Source organism: Balaenoptera physalus (assembly GCF_965194825.1).
Source record: "Balaenoptera physalus genome assembly, chromosome: 3".
NCBI classification, from domain to species: domain Eukaryota; kingdom Metazoa; phylum Chordata; class Mammalia; order Artiodactyla; family Balaenopteridae; genus Balaenoptera; species Balaenoptera physalus.
Window position 1 is genome coordinate 173,517,977 of NC_138890.1, and position 27,143 is coordinate 173,545,119.

General features: G+C 51.4%; 1 protein-coding gene and 1 long non-coding RNA gene across 8 annotated transcripts in view; one reads left to right on the top strand and one right to left on the bottom strand.

Annotated features, from left to right (window-relative positions):
• The first annotated feature begins 547 nt into the window (after nt 1–547).
• On the top strand, nt 548–17,059 carry LOC309657253. The gene is made up of 3 exons (XR_014261738.1): nt 548–1,673; nt 6,247–8,248; nt 15,901–17,059. It is a non-coding gene; the product is annotated as an uncharacterized lncRNA (long non-coding RNA).
• Nucleotides 6,999–27,143, bottom strand: part of ADAMTS16 (ADAM metallopeptidase with thrombospondin type 1 motif 16) — a 157,569-nt gene continuing 137,424 nt past the window's right edge. For 5 of the 7 annotated variants that reach the window (XM_082454362.1, XM_082454361.1, XM_082454360.1 and 2 more), the window contains 5 exons: nt 21,479–21,680; nt 21,178–21,372; nt 18,209–18,433; nt 8,920–9,067; nt 6,999–8,167 (listed from right to left, as the gene is read on the bottom strand). In XM_082454362.1, coding sequence (XP_082310488.1) covers nt 8,052–8,167; nt 8,920–9,067; nt 18,209–18,433; nt 21,178–21,372; nt 21,479–21,680 — 886 coding nt within the window. In that variant the 3' untranslated portion in view covers nt 6,999–8,051. Of the gene's footprint in view, nt 8,168–8,919; nt 9,068–18,208; nt 18,434–19,356; nt 20,790–21,139; nt 21,373–21,478; nt 21,681–27,143 lie in introns of those variants that run through there. The other 2 variants (XR_014261726.1, XM_082454363.1) reach the window with 2 other exon arrangements.

The following is a 27,143-nucleotide window of genomic DNA, read 5'->3' on the forward strand; positions in this document are numbered from 1 at the left end:
GCTCCCGGCTGCAGCAGACAAGCAGAACTCCAGGGCCCCGTCTGCCTTTGCAGGAGGAGGCCGCTGGGGTGGACAGTACTCTGGCCTTCCAGTCCCCGTGGGAAGGCGCGGTTTTCTGCTTGGAGGCGGCAGGGAGGCGAGAGGCGCACCGTGGTGCAGAGTCACGCCTTGCAACAAGCTGGAGGAGGAGGCGCTGGGGGAATCATGCAGACGGGTGGCCTGCACATTCATCTCCTGGTTTGAGCCTGGGTTTCCTGGGGAGGTTGGCATCCTTCCTCGGCCCCTGAGAAGATGGTGATGGACAGACGTCCAAGCAAAGCAGCAAAATGTGCTCACCCACACCTCCCGCTTCACCTGGTGGGCCGGGTGCCTCACCTCTCAGCCACAGGGTACACGGGTGCCACAGAGGCTCTGCCGGACTTCAGATTCAAGCTTTCATGCTTTGTAAACCCACCGCAGAACCCAGCTGCCGGGGTCAGCCATCAAACCTGAGGTCAGAAGAAATTTCAACCTCTGTGACCCATGGCTGCAGGTGACCCAGGTGGGAGCCTTGGGTGTCTTGGCTCAGGCCAGAGACCATGGGCGGCAGGCAGGTCGCTGTCAGGCCGAGTCCAGCAAGCACGTGGGCCCGGGGACAGTTCCTTCCAGAGACCCTGGCAGGAGGAGCGGTGGCACTGCCTTTGGTTCCCTCTGTTGCCGGGTGGGCAGGTAGCCCTGGACACCCTGGTCTGGACTCGACCCACGTGGGCTCTTGGAGAATTACAGGTGGGTTCTGCTCTGCTCATTTCTGGAGGCTGTGAGTGCATGAGTGCGGGTGTAAGGATTTCAATAGGCACCACCAAAACGGTCCTTAAAAATTCCCCTGAGCCCTCTTTATCTGCTTCTAATGCAGAGCGGGACCCTCCCCTCCCTCTGACTGGATTGCATGATACGAGATTCTGTGCTCAGGGTTAATTCATGACTTTCAGTCAAGGCTTAGTTTAAAAATAAATAAAAAGGAAGGGATAGCATCGTGGAATTTTTGAGGAATCTGAAAGATCTAATTGCTTTGTTTTATAGGCAATACATCCAACAGCAAGGGAGGGGAAACGGCTTGTCCAGGACCATCACACTGCAGCAGCTTTAAGGGAAGGGGCCCTATTTACTCGCACGTGAGTGATTGTAGAAGCAGCGCTATGCCTGGCACATAGTACGTGTGATGGGTGATTCGGCTGGTCTGAGAGCCAAGCCCTTCCTGGTATGTGCAGTGCACACCTCACCACGCCGTCTGCCACGAGGGCCTCCCTGTGGAAGGACTTCAGGTCCCCGCCTCATTCACCCTGGCTTTGAGTGCGCTTTGCTCTGGATGGCAGGGTGTGAGTACACGTGACCCGGGGCTGCTCTGGGCAGAAGCGGTAACAGGCAGCGACCGTGACCAGCAGCTGCTGACCTGCCTCTCTCTGCCATCCAAACAGTATGGCCTGGGTGGGGGGCTGCCTTTCGCCCTGGACTCGGGATTGAAGCGGATACCCAGAACAGTCCCACAGGCCACGGGCACAGCCACCGAGGCAGAGATAAACCTTTGTCCTTATAAGCCTCCGCGACCTTGGGGTTGTCCTTGCAGCCACCAAGCTGACCGACAGAGTTGGTGTGCGGTGACTACATGTGGAATTCACGGTGGCATAAATGACAAGGTGAGTAATCTGTTTTCTTTCAGTGCCTCTAGACAACGTGCTCATTTGCGGCCGTGGCTTCTTCCAGGCCGGTGGTGTGATAAGGGAGGCTGGGCCAGAGGAATCTGGGCCTGGGCGGGCTCACCATGATGGCTGGGCCGTGTTGTGTTAGAAACTAGCCTGGGCCAAGCTGCCGGTCCCTTGCACTTTGCAAAGCTGGTGCAAACTGCAGGCCTCAGCTATCGGGGCCCATCGAGGGCATGAGCCCTGCTGCCTTCACTTCTGGCAGCCTTGGGGCATCTGGTAAGTGTGGTAAGTAAAGCCATTTTCTCACCTGGAGGAGAATAAAAGTAGCGTGAGTGAGTGACGTGGTCTGTCGTGTGTGTAGGTGAGACTCCTGTGTCTGGCCCTGGCGTCCTGGCGTGCATATTAATTGTGCCCGCTTGTACTCTCCAAAGCGATCCTGTTTCCACCTGGAAATCAGCAAATAGGACTTGCTGAAGTGTGTAAGCCAAAAGCTTTTTTTGAGTTGAAAAAAGTCAAAATTAATTATGAGGAACAAAACCTGACTTCAGATACATGCCCATCCCTGCATTCTGCATGTGCATGTCTGAATATCTGTGTAGAGACAAAACAGGACACGGACTTGACAGATCTGTGTTTCCAGTCCCTCATCTCGGCACCCTTTCTCCACGTCTAAGGGACCGAGAAAAGCTGGGTTTGGTTCTGGGGCAAAGCATCATCTCTGTGGCATCTCCCCTTGATCCAGTGACTCTGCTCACCTGAGGGAAGCAGCAACCTGGGCAGGTCAAGGGTTTCCCCCAGTGGACAGCAGGCTTCACTCTGAATCTCCGAGTGTTGGGTGTCATGACACCAGGCACGTGGATGGTTACAGAGCAACTGGGGAAATCAGCATCAGACACTAGGCCACGGCAAGAAACCAGCTAGGTGAGTTGGGCTCTGGCCTTTGATGACCCCTCACCAGCCGGCGACCAGGCTAAGGTTGTCATCCCTGGCCTGTCCTCTGCGAGCAGCAGGAGAATGTTTTCTGGAACGGCTGCTCTGCTCAAAGGGACTTATTTTAAAGACTCTGAATTTATGACCCTGTTGGAGGGCTGCCATTCATAAGTTGAGTTTCACTATAATCCAACCTCCTAATGTCTTCGCAAACCTGACTTTTAAAGGGCAGGAATCTTGTACAGGGGAAAAAGAGGGGTGAATTTTGTGGCCCAGAGCTTGTGATGATGTGATCGTCAGTTGTAGGACTCAGCAGAGAAAATTAGAGCCTATGACAATGCTCTTTAAGTTTTATGAATAAAAAAAACAGAGCTACCATCCTGTAATCCAACTCCTGGGCATGTAGCCAGAGAAAACTCTAATTTGAAAAGATACATGCACTCCAATGTTCAGAGCAGCACTGTTTACAACAGCCAAGGCATGGAAGCAACCTAAGTGTCCATCGACAGAGGAATGGATAAAGAAGATGTGGTATATATATATATGTGTATATATATGTGTGTGCGTATATATATATATATATATATATATATATATATATATAATGGAATACTACTCAGCCATAAAGAAAGAATGAAGTAATGCCATTTGCAGCAACATAGATGGACCTAGAGATTATCATACTAAGTGAAATAATTCAGACAAAGACAAATATCATATGATATCACTTATATGTGGAATTAAAAAAAATGATACAAATGAACTCATTTACAAAACAGAAAATAGATGCACAGACATAGAAAACAAGCTTATGGTTACCAAAGGGGAAGGGGGGGAGGGATAAATTAGGAGTTTGGGATTAACAGATACACACTACTATATATAAAATAGATAATTGACAAGGACCTACTGTACAGCACAGGGAACTATACTCAATATCTTGTAATATCCTATAAGGGAAAAGAATCTAAAAAAGAATATGTAGATGGTTATATATCTATAGATAGTTATATATCTATAGATAGTTATCTATAGAGATAGTTATATATAGAGAGAGTTTGATATATATATAACTGAATCACTTTGCTGTATACCTGAAACTAACAAAACACTGTAAATCAACTGTATTTCAATAAAATTTTTTAAAAAAAGGAATGGCAAACTTAGTATGTGGAAAATGCAGAATGACTATTTTTAAATTTTGAACTGTAATTTTGATGATGAAATCAGTGATACTCTTTTAGCAGAAAAAATGTGCCTGAGGTAGGCAAGAGGGCCTCAAGCTGGAACTGAGTCCCCTTCAGGATGACAGGAACCAGCCCACTCACACAGGGCCCCGGCTTCTAGCGACCACACAATGGCATCTGAATCACATATTAAAACACAGCCTCCTTTATATTTGGCCTTTAATTTCAGCCTCTTGCTATCTTACTGTCTTGCAAAGGATTTTGCAAAACTTTGCCCAGTGAGGCCCTTTATCTTTCATTTTCCTCCAGCACAGAGCCGAGGGCAGATCAGGCAGCTTCGTTCTGCAGCCGCCTCTTGTCATTCTTTTCCCCCTACGTGAAGGGTCTGGGTGGCAGCCTGCCCCTCTGGTCTGTCACTCCCCTCCCAATGGGGGCCAGTCTCCCCCTCCTCTGCTCCTCCCTGCCCTTGTAATGCAGCGCTTTGGGGCCGGACGATATTTTCCTGGTGAAACAAGTCCTTGAAGACGGGACCACGTCTGGCCACTCTGCACCCTTCCCAGAGCCAGGCCAGTGAAACGGGATTCGGACCATCTCCCACACGGTGGGCCCACGGGCTCACTGAGGTGGTGCAGGGCTGGCCTTGCCCCACCAGCAGCAGGCGCTATTGCAAGCCAGGGAGGTGCAGATGGGGCGTGGGGTTGGCCGCACCAGGAGCTGCACTGGGGGCAGCTGGCGTGTGGGAAGGCAGGTGTCCAGTGTAATCCCAGGCGCAGCTGCAGGTTTTCCGGGTCCCCAGTTAGGGCTGGCTTAATCCAATCCAAGGGGGATTGGTGTGATGGTTAATTCTACATATCAACTAGGCTGGGCTCTGAGGTCCACTTGCTTGGTCAAACACCAGAGCAGCGCTGTTGTGAAGGTGTATTTTAGATGTGATTAACATTTTAAAAATTAAAAAAAATTTTTTTTTGAAGTTTAGTTGATTTACGATGTTATGTTAGTTTCTGGTGTACAGCAAAGTGATTCCATATATATATATATATATATATATATATATATATATATATACACGCATACACATATACATATGTACATATTCTTTTGCAGATTCTTTTCCACTATGTTGATAGTTTATTACATGATATTGAATACTGTTCCCTGTGCTATACAGTAGGACCTTGTCGTTTACCTATTTTATATATAGTAGTGTGTATCTGCTAATCCCACACTCATAATTTATCCCACCCACCCCACTATCCCTTTTGGTAACCATAAGTTTGCTTTCTATGTCTGTGAATCTGTTTCTGTTTTGTTAGTAAGTTCATTTGTATAATTTTTTAGGTTCCACATATAAGTGATATCATATGATGTTTGTCTTTCTCTGTCTGGCTCACTTCACCTAGTATGATAATCTCTAGGTCCATCCATGTTGCTGCAAATGGCAATATTTCATTCTTTTTTATGGCTGAGTAATAGTCCATTGTATATATGTGCCACATCTTCTTTATCCATTCATGTGTTTTTTTTTAAAGTATTTTTTAAAATTAATTAATTAATTAATTTTGGGCTGTGTTGGGTCTTCACTGCTGCGCACGGGCTTTTCTCTAGTTGCAGCGAGCGGGGGCTGCTCTTCGTTGTGGCACAGGGGCTTCTCATTGCGGTGGCTTCTCTTGTTGTGGAACACAGGCTCTAGAGCGCAGGCTCAGTAGCTGTGGCGCACGGGCTTAGTTGCTCCGAGGCATGTGGGATCTTCCCGGACCAGGGCTTGAACCTGTGTCCCCTGCATTGGCAGGTGGATTCTTAACCACTGTGCCACCAAGGAAGTCCCTATCCATTCGTCTGTTGATGGACATTTAGGTTGCTTCCATGTCTTGGCTATTGTGAATAGTGCTGCTGTGAACACTGGGGTGCATGTATAGACGTGATTAACATTTCACATTTAAATCAGTGGACTTTGAGTAAAGCCGATCATCCACCACAGTGGGGTGGGCCTCATCCAATCAGTTGAAGGTCCCAAGAGCAAAGACTGATGTTTCCCTGAGAAGAAGGAATTCGGCCTCAAGACTGTAACAGAGAAACCCTGCCTGAGGGATCTGCTCGCTGGTGGGGAACTTCGGTACCTTGGGCCGGCACGAGGTAAAGAGAGCCAGGAGGGCACTGTGCCCGCTGCTCTGAGAAGGGTCTGAGGCTCGGCGTGGGCGCCCTCTGGCCTGACTCTGTCTCGGGGCCGGGAGGGGCCTCTGTGCCCCGGTCCCACGTTCACCCACAGACTCTGTTGGGACGGCCATACCGATGGGTAAGATCCAGCCAGCGGGATCTGAGTTCCCAGACCAGGGATCGAAATCAAACCCATGGCTGTGAAAGCACCAAGTTTTAACCACTGGACAACCAGGAATTCTGAGATTCATTTTCAATGCGAAGTCAGTAAATGGTGGTTCCATTCTCTACTACAGGAGAAAAAAGCAGGGTATCACGGTGATGGTGGCCTCATAGAGTGAGTTTGGGAGTGTTCCTTCCTCTGCAATTTTTGGGAAGAGTTTGAGAAGGATGGATGTTGGCTCTTCTCTGAATGTTGATGGAATTCACCTGTGAAGCCATCTGGTCCTGGACTTTTGTTTGTTGGAGGATTTTTGATCATGGTTTCAATTTCAAAAAAAAAAAAAAGAAACCCTGCCTGAGTTTCCAGCCTGCCGCTCTGCAGAACCTCTGCAGGCTCGAGGCTGCAGCACCAACTCTTACCCGAACTTCTGGACTGCTGCCTGGCGTACAGGTTTTGGACTTGCCAGCTCCCACAATCGTGTGAGTCAATCCCTTACAACACCCACCCCTCTATAAATATATTGTGCCTGTGTCTCTAGAGAATGCTGACTAATACAGCAGGGATAACAGGGTCAGGGGTCACCTTTCAATTAATCGTGTCATCTCTAGAGAGGCTGCACCTGCCCTGCGCAGGTTGCAGGTGAAGCCGTAGAAAACCTGGTCCCTGGGCGGGATGACCCCGCAGCAGTGCCCCCCTGCACAGGCTGCCACCCTCACCAACCGTCTTCCCTGAAGCCTCCTCATTCGGGGGCACTTTCTCCTCAGACTCATTCCAGCACTTTCTACCGGGTTCTGGAGCCCCATTTCTCCCTCTCTGAGGCCAATTTCCCGGTCTCTGTGCCAGCCCTCGCATCTCAGAGCAGACCTCATGAAGACTCACGAGCAGTTCAGAAGCACACCGCACAATATAAAATTTATTATAAAACTTCAGCAAATATAAATATCCAGGTGCCATTTGGAATGGAGATCGCACCGCAAGAAACAATTAAAAGCCACACGGATACTGACGGGAGGATGTCAGAGGCCCGCCGCGCAGCTTTTCACCAGGAAATAGGCCTTCCTTCTGAATGGGTGTTACAAAAACAACCAAAATTTACGGAAGCATTTTTTCTGAAAACCCCGCAAAATACAGAAACGAAACACAGGGCTCCAAGGTCATCGCTTGACGTCTGCCCAAGTGGACCCACCACCAGTCTTCAGTAGGACAGTGGGGATCCGGTGTAACCGGTAAGTCTCTAATTCAGATACAGCCTGTAATTCTGTCACTTGAAATAGAAAAGCAGTAAGAAATGGGTTTAAATAGGAAGACTCACTTGTAAATAACTGAGAAAGATAAAACGTAAAATAAGAAGATTCTCTCCTCCAGCACACGAGTCTGAAAGGGACAGAAGCACCATGGCAGGGATCTCGTTTCCCCGTTTCCAGAGGCGAGGTCCCCGATCAGGATGGAGACCAGCTCCCCTGCCCAGGCCCCGGGTCCCTATGCAGAGAAACTGCTCTTGGGGTAGGATGGGCCTGGGGACGCAGCCCAAAGCTGATCCCGCTGTCCAAAGGGACCTCCACGTGGGAGCTGGGCCGGCATCCTTAGAGGCAGGCGTTCCGTACTTCTCCCTCATTTCCTGGCCTGCCTTCCTTGACAAAGCCCTGCAGTTCTAGGTGAGCACGTGCCCTGCTGCGCAGTGCGCCCTGCGGCCTGACTGCAGATCCCCACCTCCCCGAGAGCGTGTCCATGTGCCCGGGGATGCGCTCACACGCACGAGTCACACACACGCTCACGCGCTCACACACACACACACACACACACAGGCATGCACGGAATTGTATATAAGAGCCCCGGATGGTTTTTCTTCTCCCAGCTTCCATCGTCCTCGGACGCGCCCCGGTGTAGACCACGCAGCTCGCCGGTGCTGGACACAGGTACCTCCTGCGCCCTGTCGGCTCACAGGTTGGACGCGGAGCACATCTTGCAGCACTGCTGGCCGTAGAAGTGATGGCTGCACATCCCGTGCTGGGGCACCAGCGTGCACCAGCGGAAGCGGTCCTCGCAGAAGGCATCTGAAAGTGAGCGGTCCCCAGTTAGTCACCGTGCCAGCACCCCGTGCCTGCTGCCACTGGCAATAACTCCAGCACATCAAGGTAAACCTGTCATTGCCCTGAGGCTGCTGAAGGAGGGCAGCTCTTCAGGTCAAATGGGCCGCGTGGGTTGTGCTGTTTTCACAAGACCTTTCTTGGAAGCTTCCTGCAAAGTTGAAATTTTCTGCTTTTTGTGCTAAACCCATCCACGTAACCACTCATCCACCCAAGGCGATGGGGCTTCTGTGGAATTGCCGAGTCCCTGACTGATCCAGACCACTCATTCTCCTCCAGCCCCATTTTCTCTTCCAGAAACCTCGACAGATACACAGGGCATGGTCCCCGCAAATACCTGAGGCACCGAGGGCGTGTGCACAGGGATGGCGTTTAGAGCTCATCCAAGGAATAATCTGGGTTCTCCTTTACCTCGGGGGGAAAAGGCTGCTCTACTTAAAATCGGCTTCTCTGAATATAAGGAGCAGCAGTGAAACAGAAGTGATCTGATTTCCCAACCATCTGAGTCATTTCTGGGGAGGTGTGAGAAGCAAGGGGTCTGCTTTGCGGGCTATGTCATGGGAAAGCTGGGGGAGGAGATAAAGAGAGAACCGGGGAGCCGACACGAGCCCCACGACCTAGCGGGCACCCCGCACCTGCTCAGCCCTCTTAGGAGACACTCCGGAAATGGGACGGCCCCCCCGAAACGCCAAGGTCAGCCGAGGGGCTCCGACACTCACCTTTCTTCTGTGCGATGGGGCAGAAGCGGGTGTTGCAGGCCTGGGAGGCCGCGGGCTTCTGGTGCGCGGAGCAGCCCGCGGCCGGCCGGCGCCCCGCCAGGCACTGCACGGACCTCGTCTGCATGCCGCCTCCACAGCTGGCCGTACACTGCGAGAAGCACAAGCGACAGTCGCCCGGGGCCACCAGGTCCTAGGGCCAGCTGCTCTCGCAAGCTCCCCCCCGCCACCGCCCCCAGGCTCCTCACGGTGGTCTGCCTCAACCACTGTGGGTCGCTGAGCAGATTCTGGATTTTTCCCAGTTATGGACACTGGGGAGAAGTGCCCAGAAGTCTGAATGTCCTTGAGTCATCAAGGGTCTGATGGACACCAAAAAGTGGCACGCATCTGGGGACACAGGCTATGGGTCTTTCATGAAATGCCATCACCAAGCCAGCCTTTCTGGTGCCCCTGACCTGGAAAAGCTTGACAAGCCAACTCCCCAGGAGTGGACACTCAGCCCCTTCAGACCCCAAGCGCAGGGACTCTGCATGTCTGGAGGTTCCCCGGGCTCCTTCACATGCTCCCGGGAACTTTGTTTCCCGACGCCGAGGCCCCCGCCCTCTAAGGCGCAGAGCACAGCGGAGCCAGAGTAGGAAGGAGAGCTGGGTCAGACCATCCCTCACCAGCGGGCTGGGCGCACACCCCACAGACCACAGCAGCGGGTCCGTCTGAGATCCACTGGCGGCAATAAACCAGGAGGGACGTGGGTGATCAGAGAGATGGAGGAGCCCAAACTCGTAGCAGTGAATATGCCCAGAAAGAAGGCGACTCGAGGTCTAGACGGAAGCATGTGAATTGTGCTCAGACAAGGCTGTGAGTTCAAGACCGTTAAGAATGTAAGCAATTAAAGGAGCACCTGCAAAAAGTCGGGGTCAGAGAACGTTTTGGATATCCTGGTACCCGGGGGGTAAGCTAAATTGTTGCTTTAAAACACGAGGATAAAGCCGTGCAGATTTAGGGACACACATGACTCAGGCTGCTGCCAGAATGTACAGGTCCGTGTGCCAGGACCCCATTGGAGCAGCCCTGGGTCTGGTCTTCCACAGCCGAAACAGCCCGCAGCCAGACGCTGGCCTGCAGCCGGATGTTCAGGACCCGCTGCAAACAGAGCCTGGAGAAGTGGCTTTGACATCCCCTGGGATAGAGACTCGGCGATGGAGTAAGTAAAACGTCTCTACCTGCCCCTCGGGGGGGAGAAAAGTTGGAAACAGAGAGTCCTGAAAACTCATAAGCTGAAGGAATTGTTCCTTCTTCTTTTTTTTCTCTTTGGGGAAAGGATGGCTGGGCCCCTGGAGAGAAAATCCAGGGCTTTAGCTGATAAGCATGTGGGTTTGGAACATTCTGTGAGGCTTACCCCTTCTCTTCAAAACCAATTTCAGCGAAAGTCGTCAATAGTTCAGTTTCAGTATACGACTATGGCAGCCAGGAAAACAGCAAGGCTGTGGGCAGACTCATGTCTGATTCCTGAGTCATGAGGCTCATCCGCGATAGAGCCAGACGTTTCCCACCGCCTATAACATCTTTCTGAACATTCCGGCAGAACCGCAATTCTGGCCTTGGCGCTTTGCACTCTGGTTCCAGGCCCTCGCTCAGCTCCCATCGTGGCCTGAGAACTTACAGGGCTGCAGTGTCACAGGGTTCCTAGGGTCTCGTCGGTCACATCTTCCTCCGTAGGCGTTGAATGTCTCTGCCTTGTGTGTTGAGTTTCTTTCATCAACAGCAGCAGAGGCAGAATTCCACTCTTGTTAAAGATGTTATGCCTCAGTTAGAAATCAAGAGATCTGGCCAGCGTTTTGCATCACTTAAACAGCACCGAGTGGTTTGATTCTTTTTTTGTCATTGGTTAATTTATTCACAAAGGGGAATCATTCTCCTCCTCTTACCAGGCACTGTTCTAGGCTCCAGACACTAGTGGTGAACACAAGCAGCTGGCACTTTCCAAAGCCGCTACTCAAAGCTCGGTTTCTGGACAAGCAGCCCTGGCAACAGCTGGGACCCTGTCAACATCCCTGCCCCCCACCTCCGGACGCTGCCTCAGAATCTGCACAACCCCCAGATTATCCATAAGAACACCCAGTGTGAGAAGCACCGGTCTAGAGAGATTTTACACTCCCCGTGAGAAACATATTTTTAGGAAAAAAGCCTCCAAATAGCTCAAATTTTGTGTTTCTTCATGTAAACAGAAAGAACTAAGATGTTTGGCTGCAGATTTTGAAAATCCTTCGCATTGATAAAACCAGAGATAGAGCAGGAGAGGGAAGAAAAAGAAGGAATCTGAAAAAGTTTATTCACTTTTTTTTTTTTCCCCCAGGAAAGAAAAGCTATGCAAGTGGTTCAGCTATATCATAAACATAATGGCCTCAAACTCAGCATGGGGTTTAGAAATCACATTCCAGATTTTCCACTGGATTTGCAGATGGGCTGATCCTAGGAATCTCTGTGCAGACTCCTGGGGTGCAGACCGAGGGGCTGGGGCTGCAGGAGGAGCGGGAGGCCAGCAGGTGTGGAGGGCAAGTCGTATGACGCAACACTGCTGGGAGAGGAATACTCAGTGGAAAGAGAGACCGGAACTAAGGTCTGAAGTCAAAGTCTAGGTCTTCTTCCTCAGCTTCACGGGGTTTAGCCTGAGCATCTCAGGCCATGTCCTACTGATGGCAGGACAGAGGCGGCCGCCGTGCCGTGCACTGACGGTGTCCTGCATCTGCTCCCTGACCTGCAGAGTGACAGCTGCTGTCGCCCTCCGTCCAGACCCCCTACTGCTGGAGACGCCCTCCGCGCCAGTGGCTCTCCAGCTCGAATGCGTGTCCGAATGAACCACAGGACTCAGCCAAGCAGAATGCTGGGGCCCAGGCCCAAAGCTTGAGCGCCAGCAGGTCTGGGCTGGGCCCGGGAACCTGCATGTGTGGCCACACGGCTACGGGTCGGGACACACCCGGAGAACTGCTGTCCAGTGAGTGACCGGAACGACACCGGCAAGAGCACCTTCCTCTTCTATTTTCAGAACCGGCTTCAGTCACATTCAGTCTAACAAAACTAGCACGTCAAGCTGGCCCGTGGCTTGACTGCAAACAGTTAGATGAGACCTTCCCCCGCGTGGCCCTGGCGCTCGCTGTCATCTTCAGCCCGTGGACTCTCCCCACCGCACCCTGCTCACTTCTGCTCGCCTTCCAGGGCCTCGGTCTGAATGTCCCCGAGCCAGAAAATGTGGAGGACTCCCACTCTGTGGGTGGGCGGGTGGTTCTGGGTCTGTTTGCTGAGGGGTGAGGGGGCCCCTCCAGACTCCGGGGCGTGTGGCTTCAGGGTGCCGAGCAGGGACACCACCACTGAAGAGCCGGGCGTGGGCTGCTCACCCCACTCCTGGGGCCCCGCGGCCTTAAGCCCCTCCCGTCGCCTCTGGCCCTTCACCCCCACCTGCTGCTGCCAGTAACAGGGCCTGAGACCAGGGCTCCGTCCAAGAACCAAGGAACCAGATGGAGAAAAGCGTCGAGGCGGGATTCCGCAGGACGGCCCCCTGAGGTCTAGCAAGGAGGGTCTTCTTGTCATTCTAGAATTAAACGGCCTTCTGGAGGGTGACGCACGCCTGTCCTCACCTGGACCCCATGCAGACCAGCACACTCTGCTTTGAAAGGGCCCCTGCAGGTTGGCCAGTCCTGCCCCCTTCCAGGGAATCTCAGGGCAGACATCCACTCAGACAGACTCTACGGACATTGAAACGCTGAAAGACCTCTCCTTGCCGGATGTCCTCTGTGTGCCCTGTCGCCTCAGCGATCCCCGTGTTCCTAGGAGGATTGGCCACCCCTGTACAAGAGGCACTGCATAACCTCTGACTGGAGGAATGGGGGAATTGATGATTACTCTTAGTCATTATCAAAAAAACCCCAAAGATGCATTTTTAAATAATAACATTTGCCTCCGGGTTTGTTTTAAATTAGAGCGACTACTCTTGTTTATGTTATTGGTCTTCATGGAAAAATGCTAGTGGAAGGCGATGTCTGAGAGCTCTAAGTCCTGACTGATGTTCTACATGGTCTTAGTCTAAGGTAAATGTCCACCTGTCACATTCACAGGAACCTGTAAAACCATGGGGCTTCTTCCAGGGCAAAGTTCATCTCTCAAATGCAAGCAACAGTGAGTAAACAAATGCATGTTAACTGCAGAGAGCCAGACGTCTCACACCTTCATCTTCCTTCTGTGAAGTCTCTACGGGGGGGGAGGGGGGCAGTTTCTTCCCTTATTTATCACCTTCATGGATCTCTCCAAGTCTGGAGCTTCGGCCACCATAACTTCTCCCAGAGACCAAATGTCTACTCAGTCAGGATGGGACAACACACACAATTTCTGCTCTAAACATAGATGGGGCTGTGCATTTTTGTACGAATTCAATTGGTCACGGGCAGACTCCCTCCAGCTCAGGCGACCTTATCCATCAATGTCAACAAAACGGTTCCTGTTTTCCTGTGCACCCTCATAATTAGAAGAGGATGAGAGCAAATTATTAGAGCTGGACGAATGAATCAAGGGTGCAGGGCAGCCCTCTGTGATGGACTGACCACACTCATCCAGACCAAGCCTGCTGAAGTCTCCACATGTTCTGTGTGTGCCCGTGTGTGTGTTCATGTGTATGCCCATATGTGTGAGTCTGTGCATGTGTGTGTGTGTTTGATACATTGTTGCAGTCATAGTTGCCAAGATAGAAAACCCTATCGATGACGTCGGGGACATGGCTCTTTGCCCCTGAGAGCCCAAGGGTCTCCACATCAACTTGTGCACAGTCCTGGTGAGGAACCCCGGAACAAGACAGGGCCCCGGCACTCCAGCACTGAGAACACACCCAGTCTCTGTCACGTAGAGCCAGACACAGTCCAGCAGGTGTTCCTACTTAAGCCTTTCCAAGACCAGCGTGTGATCCACTGGATGCTAAGCCCAAACGACCCAAATGAATGAAGTCCGTCCTGCCAGGCGATGCACTACTAACCAAAATGATAAGCCGGGCCATTGAGACCAACAGAAACTCTCCTGATCAGACAACAGAACCCGCCATCTTCCTGCTGTTACAGGAATAACCTGTCTGGGGGCAAAGCTGAGCCAGGCACTGGCCATGCATTTCTGTCCCACAATTTCCCACGATTGAAGGGCGCAGAGCCTTGGGTACAAGAGCTCACGGCAAACATCGCCTTTGAGTTATGACTCCCAAAAGTTATGGACTCGGAATGTAATAGATGAGTCACACTGGATAAGATCTTCAAGCAGCTTATGATAAAAATGACTTATTAGACAGACAGATTGAATATTTCAGGCTGGTGAAAACTATGCAAGATGTATTTTTAGGTTTTAGGTTTTGGCTTAAATTAAAAAAGGATAAACCTTGTTTTTCTTTTTCTAAATTTGCCTGAAGTCTCTGAATTGAGCAGAGTGGGGTGAATACTGGCCTGATTCACTCTCAGTAGCCTCAGTCTCCCCACGGACAGAGGGACCACGGTCTTGGGAACCACCTGTACTTGTCTCTGACCCACATTCTCAAAAAGACAGAGAAAGCGAAGCATCTGCCTCAGAAACAACTCAACTCAGCTTCTTAGCTCATCCAGCCCTTCACCTTGCTGGAAAGCCTGTGCACTCAGAGGAAAATTGAAGGGAAAAGTGTGTAGCTAGTCATACTTTTGACCTACTTAAAACAGCAAATGCTTGAAAAGGATATGGTTCAAATGCCCCCTGGTCCAATATTCTAAATTAAACAAATTCTAATTTAAATACCATTTGGGGAGGAGTTCATATATTTGTAAATGAAAAAGCAACATCAAGTTTGAAGATAAGAGGAACCAAAAGCAAAGCAAGAACACAGCTAGAGGGCAGTGCATACAGTGGGTGGAAGGTCTTTCTGTCTCTTCCTCTCCGAGGACTGAGGGATGGTTTCCTTCTGCAGAGCTCAGAGTTTGGGATCAGGGATATGGCAGAGGAACCAGAGGGACGGCAATGGCTGGGCTGGGATGTTGCGATTTCTAAAGAAGATTATTGATTACCAGCCAATCCTGGGCTCACATACACAGCAGAGCTCCAACAGAATGAATTGGGGTTTCATTTGGGGGGATTTTGAACTGGTTTTATTCTAGTAAAATTTTAGCTAATACTGAAAAAAATTCCGTGATGGATTAAGTTGGTTCCAATATATATTTTTGTTTGTTTCCTTTGGGCTTAGATAAAAATAATAATTCTGTGTGATTTTTGCTCTGTCAAACTTGTTCATTTCAGGTTTGCATTCAGGGTTGGGTTTACGTCAGAAGACTGTTTGATAGAATTGTTGGTGGCCGGCACACATGAGGGAGGGTGGGTGCCATGCTGGGGGACCCCGGTCTGTGGGCAATCAGGAGAGCTGAGAGTGAAAGAGCCCACCGCCCATCACCTCTTGGCCATTCCTGGATCAGGGGACTGCGGGTCACAGAGCCTTGAGGTCTCCCCTCTGACACTCATGTTCCTCCTGCTGGAGAAGCCCCTGTGCTGGCGGACACCATGGTATTGTCGGATTCAGCTGCTGTAGCTCACATGCCCACTGTCCTCAGACTCCAAGCTGGGCGAAGAGGAATGTGAAGGCACTTAAGATACAGCCCTTGCTGCTGGGAGTCACCCTTGGCAGGGGTGGTCAGGAGGAAACATGATGGGAGAAGGACACAACTGAAACTGAGCAGCACCCTGTCAGGCCTTCCTGGGGACAGACACCCCTGGTGTCCCCCACCTCTTGTTTGTAGAAAAGCTTTAACCTCCTAGGCCTTCCCCAAGTTCCAAAAATTAAAATTTAATCAGAGAAGTTAAAAAATGCAGAAACAAAGGAAAATAGTCCAGCAAGACAAAATAATAACAGTTTAGCCATAAAACAAAGTCAAGGACCTTTGGTTCCTCCTCAAGGGCTACAGATAACATACTGAGCCGTGTCCTTGTGTTGTTTTGCAGACACTGAAACCCCACCAGGTGGAGAAAGTTAACTGCATGCTGACCACCAACCAGCACATAGAGCCCATACGGGCTGGGGCCAGAAAATCGGCAACTGAGATTCCTGAAATACCACCCTGTTACCTCACCATCAACCAATCAGAGAACTGCGAACAAGCTGATCATGTACCCCACAACCCTCTCCCTCAGTCTTTAAAAACCCTTTCCTGAAAGCTGTCAGGGAGTTTGGGTCTTTTTGGGCCTGTTCTCCTTGCTTGGTGCCTGCAGTAAACACTGTACTTTCCTTCACCACAAAATGGTGTCAGTAGATTGGCTTTGCTGTGCATTGGGCAAGCAGACCCAGGTTAGGTTCAGTAACACCAATAACCACCGTGTTAGATGCTCAGGGCTGCTGGAACAAATGACCACAAGCTGGGGGGCTTGAAACAGCAGAAACAACTCTCTCAGTTCAGGAGGCCAGAAGTATAAAATCAAGACATTGGCAGAAGGAGCAAGTTCCATCTCTTCTGGAGGTCCTAAGGGGGGATCTGTTCATCCTTTTCCACAGTCCAGTGGCTGCCAGCAATCCTGGGTGTTCTTGGGCACGTAGCTGCATCAATGTGACCTCTGCCTCTATTGTCACATGGCCTTTCCCCCGTGTGTCCTATAAGGACATGGGTCATTGGGTTAGGGTTCACCCGAATCCAGAATGACCTCATCTTAGCTAATTAAACCTGCAAACTTCCTATTTCTGAATAAGATCCCACTTTGAGGTCCTGGGTGGACATGAGTTTTGGGGACACTGTTCACGGCAAGACACAGGACATGCCCAGGAGGCAGGGTGTGGTGTCCCTTCTGAGAGGAGCCACGCACAGCGGCCGTCATGGTGTGCGGGCCTCAGGAAAGGGATTTTGCATCAGGAGGGACTGAAGATGGGTCCTGGAGGCCAGGAAACACGTGAGGAGACTCAGGTGGAGGGAGAGCTGGTCAAAGTCAGGCACCACTGGTCCCGTCTGGCTAAGCACTGTGGTTGCACCAGTCACGCCTCCTGGCCCCTGGCTGGCACTGATTTCCACACAGAACGCTGACGTCCTTTCCAGGACAGGTGGTGCAGACGAGTGTGCCTTGCCTGGGGTGTGGCCTGCCCTGCTGGCAGATCCATAACAGTAATTGTTCAGTCCTTAGTAAAACTTACCCAGATCAACACTGGTTACAGATTTCTGTGGAGCTGGGGACCCAGCAGCTTGCTTCTTTAGGAGCTGGTCTGGCCACGTCCCCGCTGCTTCCTCTGGGAGCTTTCCTCCCTCATCCCATCAGGTACACAGACTTGGCGAGATCCTCAGTGACCAGAAACACACGTGCTCCAGCCTGCCCGCCAGCCACATGGGCTGGGTGTGCTTGTCTCAAATGCGGTCCCGGGTAAGCAGGAGGAGGCATGTGGTTGGTGAGGGAGAATGGTCTTTGGTTTTTAAAGATGATGTCGCTACACATGGTCTTTCAACAGGGCATGGAATATCAATGACAGTGACAACAAAACCCCAGACACGTGTGAGCTTTTACTGCGCTGTTGGGGGGTAGTTCTCTAAATAAGGACCAGAAGCGGCTGCCCTGAGTCACTCATTTTTTTTTTTTTTGATTTATTTATTTAAAAATTTTTTTGGCTGCGTTGGGTCTTTGTTGCTGCACGCGGGCTTTCTCTAGTTGCGGCGAGCGGGGGCTACTCTTCGTTGTGGTGCACGGGCTTCTCCTTGCGGTGGCTTCTCTTGTTGCAGAGCACGGGCTCTAGGCGTGCGGGCTTCAGTAGTTGCGGCTCGTGGGTTCAGTAGCTGTGGCTCTCGGGCTCTAGAGTGCAGGCTTAGTAGTTGTGGCGCACGGGCTTATTTGCTCTGCGGCATGTGGGATCTTCCCAGGCCAGGGCTCGAACCCGTGTCCCCTGCATTGGCAGGTGGATTCTTAACCACTGCGCCACCAGGGAAGCCCCCCTGAGTCACTCATTGAATTTGTTTTTTGTTTAGAATTCCACATTCAGCAAACATTCTGTGAATACTCAGTATGGGCTCGGTGCCCTGGTAGGCACTGGGGACTGTATACATAAAATGTACATGTATGTATGTATGTATGTATATACCCATCTGTCGGAGTGTAGGATACACAGTAAAACACTTAGCAGGACACTTGCCACAAAGCGATCTCTCGGTAAATACCAGTCGGGATGGTTGTTTTGTGACTGTATCTGCTTTCGAGCAGCTCACATTCAGCAGGAACCTCTCCACCCAGGCCAGCCACCAACACTGAGCAGGGGCTCTGCCCGCCCTCCCTTCACCCCTACCTGAGACCAGGGCGAGGCAAACCAGCCGGCCTGTGGGGAGCCTGCAGCCGCGAACAGGGGGTGCTTAGGGCAGGGAAATGGGGAGCAGATGCGTTCCAGCTCCAGGTGGGGCTGCGGTAGGTGCAAGCACTTCTTCGAGGCCAGCTCGCGGTACTTCCCAGAACTGTACTTCTCAGCACATTTGAAGAATCTTTGCTGTGTTCCTCTTTCACAGGTAACAGAGCACTGAAAAGAAAAGACAACGAAGGATGCGAGTGAGAGGTATTTCTCCGGTGGCGACTGTCTCTTCTACAAAATCGTTGAGTCAAGAAGCCTCCTGATTATATCAGCTTGACCGTTTACCTAAGTGTAAATGGTCAGTGGAATATATGGGACCTTGGCATGTTAGAAAGGTGTTACAGTATCTGCCATAAAAAGGAAGAGCTTGCGGTCACAGTGGTCTAGCACTGGGGGCATGCGTTGGGGCAGGGCAATCAGAAACCGTGAAGAGAGTAATTCTGGAGCTACTGCTTCACTGGGAAATTTAAATGTTGGGCTGTAACTGATACCAGAATGCACTGAAATTTAATAGCTCCACGTGTAGCTCCATGGATTCACACCACCCAACTGCAGCGTGATGCTGGCCCCTAAGGCAGGGGCAGGCAGGGGAAACCCAGGGCTCACAATCACCCTCAGAAAGCCGAGTGCTGCGCTGAAGAGAGCGAGCACAGACAGCAAACCTATTCGGTCCCACGGTGATGTGCTCTGAGCCTGAGCTGTCACTGCAGCCGGACCCTCTGGCATGGGCGGTGGGACCCTGGGCAAATCTGTGGCCAGGCGGAGGCTGCAACCACCTGTCACAGAGGGATGACACAGAAGTCCAAAAGGCCGGCTCGGAGGTCACGGGGAAGGTCCCAGTGGCTGGCATTGCTGCCTTGGGCTGACACGTCCGCAGATCACATAAGCGGAGGAGCCCAGGTGCCCGGGTTCTGGCCTCACACTCATGCTCAGACCTGGCTTACAGGTGTGCTCTGTGTGTCCTGATGCCAGGAAGGAGCTGGAGGACTCCTCCCAGGGCCTTGCTGGGGCCATGCCTAAGAGAGAAGTTCTGGGGTGTGTGTGTGTGCGTGCGTGTGTGTGTGTGTGTGTGTGCGCGTGTGTGTGTGTGCGCACGCTCACACATGCGCCCGCATGTGTTATACATTCAGTGCAAGGGCTTCCCAGGGCGACACCTCCTAGACACTATGCAGCCCAAGTTGCTTCCTTCCTAACGACTCAGCCTCTGGGGATACGCACAGAAACCATAGTCTTCTAAGGACAGCGCGATTCAGTCCTAGAGACGCTGATGTTCCCGGGTCCCAGGCGGGAGAGGACCAGGAATTCTACCTTAGCAGCAGCAGGCTTTATCCAAGAGCGACGCTGTTTTCAGTTTTCAGTGGCATACGGAATGTTGTCTCACCCGGGTTAAATGCCCTGCTCATGTTGTCTCACCCGGGTTAAATGCCCTGCTCGGCACACCATCCCTTTATTGATTCATTCCTCTCTCCTGAACAGGTTGCCATTGGAGGTGCGGGTAGGGGGCTGCGGCCCTGAGCCTGCCCCTGAGGGCACGGGATCCGGGAGCTGGGGCCTTTCTTTTCATGTCTGCTATGCAAAGGCAGCCCCGCAGCTGGGATTACAGGCGAGCTCCCGAGGGTGGCGGTGGCGCCTGTTCTCTGGGCTGCTGGCTTTCTGATGTCCTCTGTGCTTTACTGACTCCCATGCCTCCGAGTGATGCACACCTCGATGAAGGAGCCCCTCACAGGCCGCTCAGGCAGCCCCTGGGCTCGCTGAGCCAGGGGAGGGGCTGGCATGGCCTCCCGACGTCCCTTCCCGGGCACGGGGGTGGGCAGCTCTGTCTGCTCCCCACAGGGTGTCCGGCCCCCACTTGGGCCAAAGCGAGTCACAAAACCTTTAACACTCCAAACTCGCGTTTCCAAATGCTGGTCTCAGAGAAGCAGGGCTGGGACAGCCCCCCGACAGTGCAAATGAGGGGCTTCCCAGCCTTCAGCAGCACAAGGCATCGAGCAAACCCAGCCCAAGCAGTCTCTTCCCCAAACGTGAAGCCTGCCTATGCACGCTCCTCTCAGGCAACGGGTCCTCTGTCTCCTGAGGTCACCCACCTGCTCTACTACCTAAGCATGGCCTGGGAAGCGGCTGCAGCTGCTCTGGGGTGCAGTGGGTGCCCCACCCCATGGTCAGTGCAAGGGACACCCCTCCCCTCACACCTGCACCCGTTCACCCACTCAGTCTCTGCTCAACACGAGGGAGTGATGACCGCGTGGATGACCTGGGTGAGGTACTCCAGGGATGTGATGAGAAAGTCGAAGGACACGCCAAGGAGTGGGTGCCAGGAGGGAGGACTGAATACCGGGGGGTGGGCAGGGACCAAAGACCCGGGGGAAGAAGAAGCAGAGAGACCAGACGAGAGGCAGCTCCAAGGCAGGAGCTGGTCGACCCAGTTTCATCTGGACCTGGTGCATCCACCTGGGACCTGGAGCACCTACCTGGACCAGTGTACCCACCTGGGACCAGTGCACCTACCTGGGATCAGTGCACCCAACTGAGGCCAGTGCACCCACCTGGCACCAGGCACACCTACCTGGACCAGTGCACTCACCTGGCACCAGGCACACCTACCTGGACCAGTGCACCCACCTGGGACCCGGCACACCTACCTGGAATCAGGTGCACCCACCTGGGATCAGTGAACCCAACTGGGGCCAGTGCACCTACCTGGGACCAAATGCACCTACCTGGGGCCAGTGCACGTACCTGGAACTAATACACCTGCCTGGAACTAGTGCACCTGCCTGCGACCAGGTACACCCACCTGGGACCCCGGCACACCTACCTGGAATCAGGTGCACCTATCTGGGGCTAGTGCACCTACCTGGAATCAGATGCACCTACCTGGGATCAGTGCACCCACCTGGGACCAGTGCACCTACCTGGGACCAGGCGGACACAAGCCACTGCAGCTTCTTGTGCTTGTGGCAGCGCCTGAGCAGACAGGCCTCGTGAGTCCTGGGCTTGGGCTCCGAGGTGCAGACAGCATCGGGCAGCAGCTGCGCCCTGGCTGAGGGGTTGGTGCTCTTACAGGCCACGGACCTCTTCCTCCACCCCTTCCCGCAGGTTCGAGAGCACTGCACGGGAAGAGCGCGTCAGCTCCCGCAAGGCCCGGTAAGACTCCAGCCCCACGTTGCCTAGGAGGGGCCCCGCCGCCGCCCTACGCCGGCCCTGCCCCGTTACCTCCACCCAGGGTCCGGTGCTCCACGCGGGTGGGCAGCTCTGAGGCTGGCAGGCCTGTCGGCTGGAGGGCACGGGCTGCGGACACAGGCTGGCGGAGACCCGCTCCGATTTGTAGTGTGCCCGCCGCGTGCACTGGACGGGCCGGCTCTGGGTGCCTCCACTGCACGTCCGGCTGCAGGCGCTCCAGTTCCCCACGGACCACCTGGGGGGACAGAGAGACCCACAGTGAGGGGCACTGCCGGCTCTCCACAGCGGAGGGCCGCGTCTGCGCGGGCATTGACCTGCATCATTTCCCACCTACTGTCTGTAGGTGCACAGTTATTTTCAGTCGCCGGGCAGTCTCCCTGGGCCCCTGCCCCTTCTAACTTCCCCGATTAGCATTCCTGATGGTCATGCTTCCCCTCCCTTGGCTTTCAGGTTCCTTCTACTTGGAAATAACTCCCCTCAACAGTGTGTCTGTTCCCTTTTTTCTAAAGAAATTTTTTTCTTTAGAAAACTTTTTTCTAAAGAAAATTTCAAACTTGTACAAAAATAAAGGCCCTCCGTGTCCACTCAGCTCCAAAGATGATCAGTTTATGCCCCCATCCCTATAGCATTTTGAAGCAAATTCTAGACATATTAATATTTCAATTCACATCTCTAAAAGATAAGGAGTCTTAGATTTTTCAACCTAACCACAATACCATTGTGACATCTAAAAATTTTAACGATAATCTCTTAATGTCATTAAATACTCAGCGTTCCATTCCCAAGTATGTCGTCGATGTCAAAATTTCATCCGCTTGTCAGAGTCAGAATCCAAATAAAGCTCATATTTTGCAATTGGTTGATGTGTCTTTCTTCTCTTTTAGTCTGTAGGTTCTTCTGTAATCTCATTTTTCTATTCCATTTATCTGTTACAGAAAGATTGCACACCTTACTGCGTCTTCATTTTTTTTTTTTTTTTTTTTTTTGCTGATTTCAGGACTTTGCAAGTTATATCTCTGTGGTATCACTTAGTATGCTCCTCTGTACTTCCTGTAATTTAGGTGGATCTAAAATCTTTGTCAGATGTGGGTTTTTTGTTTGTTTGTTTGTTTTGTGTGATTACTTCAAAAGTGATGACTTCCAGCAGGAGGCCTATAATGTCTGCTCGTCTTTCTTTCAATTTGTTAGCAGTTTCTGATGCTTGAGGATGTTTCTCGAAGCAGCCCTGTTCCTCTCTCTTCTGACTGTAAAAGCATTCTTTGTCGATAGGCACGTCAGCAGGTGATGGAGGTGGGGAGGTCGGGTCCAGCTCAGCCCCGTGGCATCACCGTTTGCTCTCAGATAAGCCTGCGTGTGTCCCCAAAGCTTTGCACAAGTCCACCCACAGGAGGGCTGAGGGAACAGCCACGGTGGGACCCATCTGGGGCGGGAGAGCCGGGAGGTGAAATGTGGTCCCGTAAGGAGTACCCATTTGGATCGAGGTCCTTGGATCCTGGGGAGACGGCCATTTGGACTCTGAGAGGACTTGATTTCCACTCATATTTGTCTCCTTGTTCAGGGCGTGTAAGCAAAAATTGAAAATTCTACAGAAAACTCGGGGCCCATGGGGCTCCGCGTCGGTGGTTGTTGGAAATCATCCCCAAGGGGAAAGGAGAAGCCGTGATCTCCTTCCCTCAGACAGAGCAGCGCGACCCCTGCAGGAGTAGCAGGGTCCGGAGATGCGTCCAGCTGTCAGCGTGATGGGGCATCGAGGGACAGCAGGGCCCGGGAAGCTGTCAGGAGGCTCTGCCTCGGCCGAGTCTACGAGGAGGGCTCAGGGGTCCCGAGCAGAAAACTTGTCTCCTGTTCCACAGCATTTCTGAGTGTGAACTGATAGAACAAGATTTCCTCTTGAATCTGGAGGGAAGACAGGATTTGTGAAGATGCCCGGTTCTCCTTTGTCTTGGTGGCCTCCATCCTCTCCCCACACAGGGTGCCCTGACAGTCACACTTGGGTTGAGGACGCAAAGCAGTGTCCAGAAAGCCTGGTCGAGAGCTCGCTAGGGGCCTCTCAGAGGTGCTGCACCAACAGAAGAGATTCTGTGAGGACAGAGTGTGTGCACCGGGTTTCGTGGGGAGAAACACAACAAGGGAGGAGGCAAGTACTCACCACCCCTCCTCCCGGGGACAACGATTCCTCATTAGATCCTCCCCTTTGATTCTGGTGCTTTCTCTGTGTGTGTGTGTGTGTGTGTGTGTGTGTGTGTGTGTAAATATATGTTATTTTTTTAACATGATTGAGGGAAGTACGAGCAACTTTTAAATTCAGCATTTTTACAACTCAATGTCTAAAACAAACATTTTTCTTACCCTGCAAAGCCTCCGTGAACATATTTTCAGAGTCTGTAATATTCTGCAGTACCCGACTGAGTATATGAATACGTAAATAAGGAAATAAAGGCATAAAGGACCAGGGGATCCACAGACACCTGAAATCCTACAAGTTCTAGGTGGGCCATGCCTCCAAGATTGCTGCGCAAACCACCAGCACGTTTCCTCAAGTTCTCAAAGGGGTCTGTGACCCAAATCATTTTAGAGCCAGTTTTTGGACTCCTGTGAAAGTTCCCCTGGATGGGAAGTGGAAATGATCCGCGCCCCCCCCCCCCCACCGCCCCAATGCCTGGGCTCTCAGCAGCCCTGCAGTATCACCTGGTGCCTTTAGCCTGAGGTGTACCATGATATTTTTACTTATTTTTGTTTGTAAAAGCCTTGAACTATTTTATACCAAGTGTTTCTCATGAACAGACTCTATTATATTTCTAAGAAAATTATTAAAAAAAGAACGCAAAGTTTTACTCATATAATAATAAACTATGTCAGGTTTGTAGGAACTGTTCCCTATCAACCGTGGAAATGCTTCCATTTTTCAATGTCAACAAGATTAGCATTCTTTAATATCACATTAAACCGCGGAAATTATGCCTACTCCTTATGAAACATGGGCTTTGGCCTCCTGGCTGTGATGATTCTGCATTTGCAGCTTCTCCATTGCTTTTCTGTTGTTTTCATGTTTCCTCCCACTTCTTAAGTTTGCTCTCTCAACCCTGCAGCCTCATAAACTGTAATTGGTGTGCAAAGGCGTCTGGCTGCTCCTAGGCTTTTCACACCCCTGCGTCAAGTCCTCTATCTCCACCATCTTAAGCTGTTCCAACTGGGTTGGTCCACTCTCTGCCCTTCTCTTCTGCACATCATTAAGAAGTGGTCCTGAACAAAGATCGTTCACACAGCATCTGGAAATGCCAAGTGTCTGCTTTGTTTCACAGGCAGAGCTCTGGGGAAATGTCTTGATTTCAGCTCATGAGAGAGTCGAAATCCATGCAAGCTTCTGTGCTGACGTCCGAGGGTTCCGTGAGCAGAACAAGGCGTGTTGGGTAGGCTAACCAGTGGCCATACCTGTGCTGCTTTGTTCTGGTCTTTCAAGTTCGCCATCTGGAACAAAGCAGGTGGCTGGTATAACCCAAATCAGTCAGGTTTCCCCGGCAGGATCTGGAGGACTCAGCTACCTGGTCACCACGGTACTTGTCCTGGCTGAGGGCTCCCCTGGGGCTCACCTTTACAGCTCTCAGTGCTGCCAGGAGAGGTGCTGGAATTTATGGTTGTCACTCAACAGTTTGGGCAGAATTTCCTGGCACCATCCGTTCCATATTCAACATCCCCAATTGTCAACAGTCATTATTTGTTTCTCAGAAAATGACTTTCACCTCCCCATAAAAAAAAATAATAATAATGTTTTGGTTTTGGTTATTTAATGTTTCCTTTGAAAATGCAAATTCCCAACAAGGGTATTTGGTTTAGTGAAATACGTTGTCATGAAGCACCCCCCATCCCCAGGCAGGCACGGTGCTGTAACTGCCACCCAGGCTCAGAGGCCACCCTCGGTGGGGACCAGAGCCTGAGGCTCACAGCCCAGCATCACCCACGGCCAGCCCAGGGCTGTCACGGATTCAGCATTAGGAACTGTTCCCTTCATTTTAGGATTCGGTTTCAGTTTCTTTTTCTGTTCTTTTCAAAGTTTCAAGACGAAGCCCTCAGCCAATTTCATTTTCAGGAATAACTCCTGATCTTCTGCGGAGTGGTCTTTCATTAACTCAATAAACACAAGGAGTCATGACGGGGCAGAACCCGGGTCACAGCCTGAACCTAGAGAAGGCCATGTTCACAGCTGGATTCAGTTCCAGGGAGGTGCGAGCTGGACAGGGCGAAGGACAACATTCAAACACAGCTCCGATTACCAGGTGTCTCCCACATCAGTCAGTCATGACCTTCACGCGCTACTGTATCCAGCACAACTTTCAAGTAGGCTGTACTTAATCAAATCGCCCACTTTTACTTTCCGACATGATCTTTAAAATCCTCTGTGACTATAAACACAGACATTCACAGGCTCCATATTCAGTGGCCCAGGGCCTGTGACAGCTGCCACTGTGGCCCTACGGGCAGGGCAGCGTGTGGGTTTTGAAGACAGAAGGACCTCGTCTTCATATGAAACTACAGCCCCGTCACATGTATAGGTGATTTGAGATTTACCACGCTTTTCATCTAAATGAACTGCTTCCAAGGTAACAGTGCACATCCAACAATAAACAGATGCCAGTTTGAAAAATCTGCCTTAGCCACAGGAAAAAAAAAAAAAAAAAAAAGCCAGCTAACAAGTTAATTTAAAGAGAACAGGCAGGCTGTGAGCTGAAAGCACAGCAGCTGAGATCAGAGGTCTTGGGAGGACGAGGAGGGAGAGAAGCAGATTCCTGAGCCCATCTGGCAGCTGGCCACGTACAGGCCATTAGCTGGCCTGGCCCATCTGCTGACTGGGGAATTACTGGTCTATGTCTAAGGATGTTTCATCAGTATCATGGGGTGCCAGCTACACTCCAGGCATGTTCCAGGGCAGAGATCCAGCTCTGAGAGGGCCAAAGATCTTGGTAACCAAATGTGTAAGTGAACGGTGTCGGTGGGGCAGAGCTCCTGGACAAACAGCTTGCACTCTGTGCTTACGCTCTAACATCTGGAGCAAATCCTCCCGAGGTCCAGTAGTAAGTGCATTAGAAGTGACAGCAACACGCCGGACACACGTGCATCCTCCTGCACCACAGCCTGTTCGCAGGGATGTTCTGGACCCTCCGGCTGTCTGCTGGACGCATTCTTCTAGAAGCAATGCTGGGGACTGGCCTCCACCATCACCTCGGAACGGAAAGTCCATGGATGACCACTGGTTGGCAAGGACGGGGCCAGACTTCAGGAAACAGGGGACCTGGATCGGGAAGCCAGGCTCTTGCCATCAGCACTTAGAAGCCTGCAGCTTGACAGTGACTTCATTTTGTTCATCCTCAAAAGTTAAACTACTTTGTTCGATGTGAAACTGAAGGAGAGATGTATAACGAGCCAGACACAGGACTGTATTTTTTCGTCTTTAAATGCAGCATTTCTTTGCTGACTCACATCGAGTCAAACTGCAGGACATCAAAATCTCCCCATAAAGGAGGTGTGGTGGGTGTTAATTTTATGGACTGAGAGAAGCCAAAGATATGGAGATTTTTATTACTTTTTTACCAGATTTTCCTGTCTCATTGTCCTGTCATCAGATGTTATCTTAAGAAGAATCAGTAGGATTCATTTACACATGGGAGGCAGGGAAATGGAATTATGAGGGACACACAGGTTA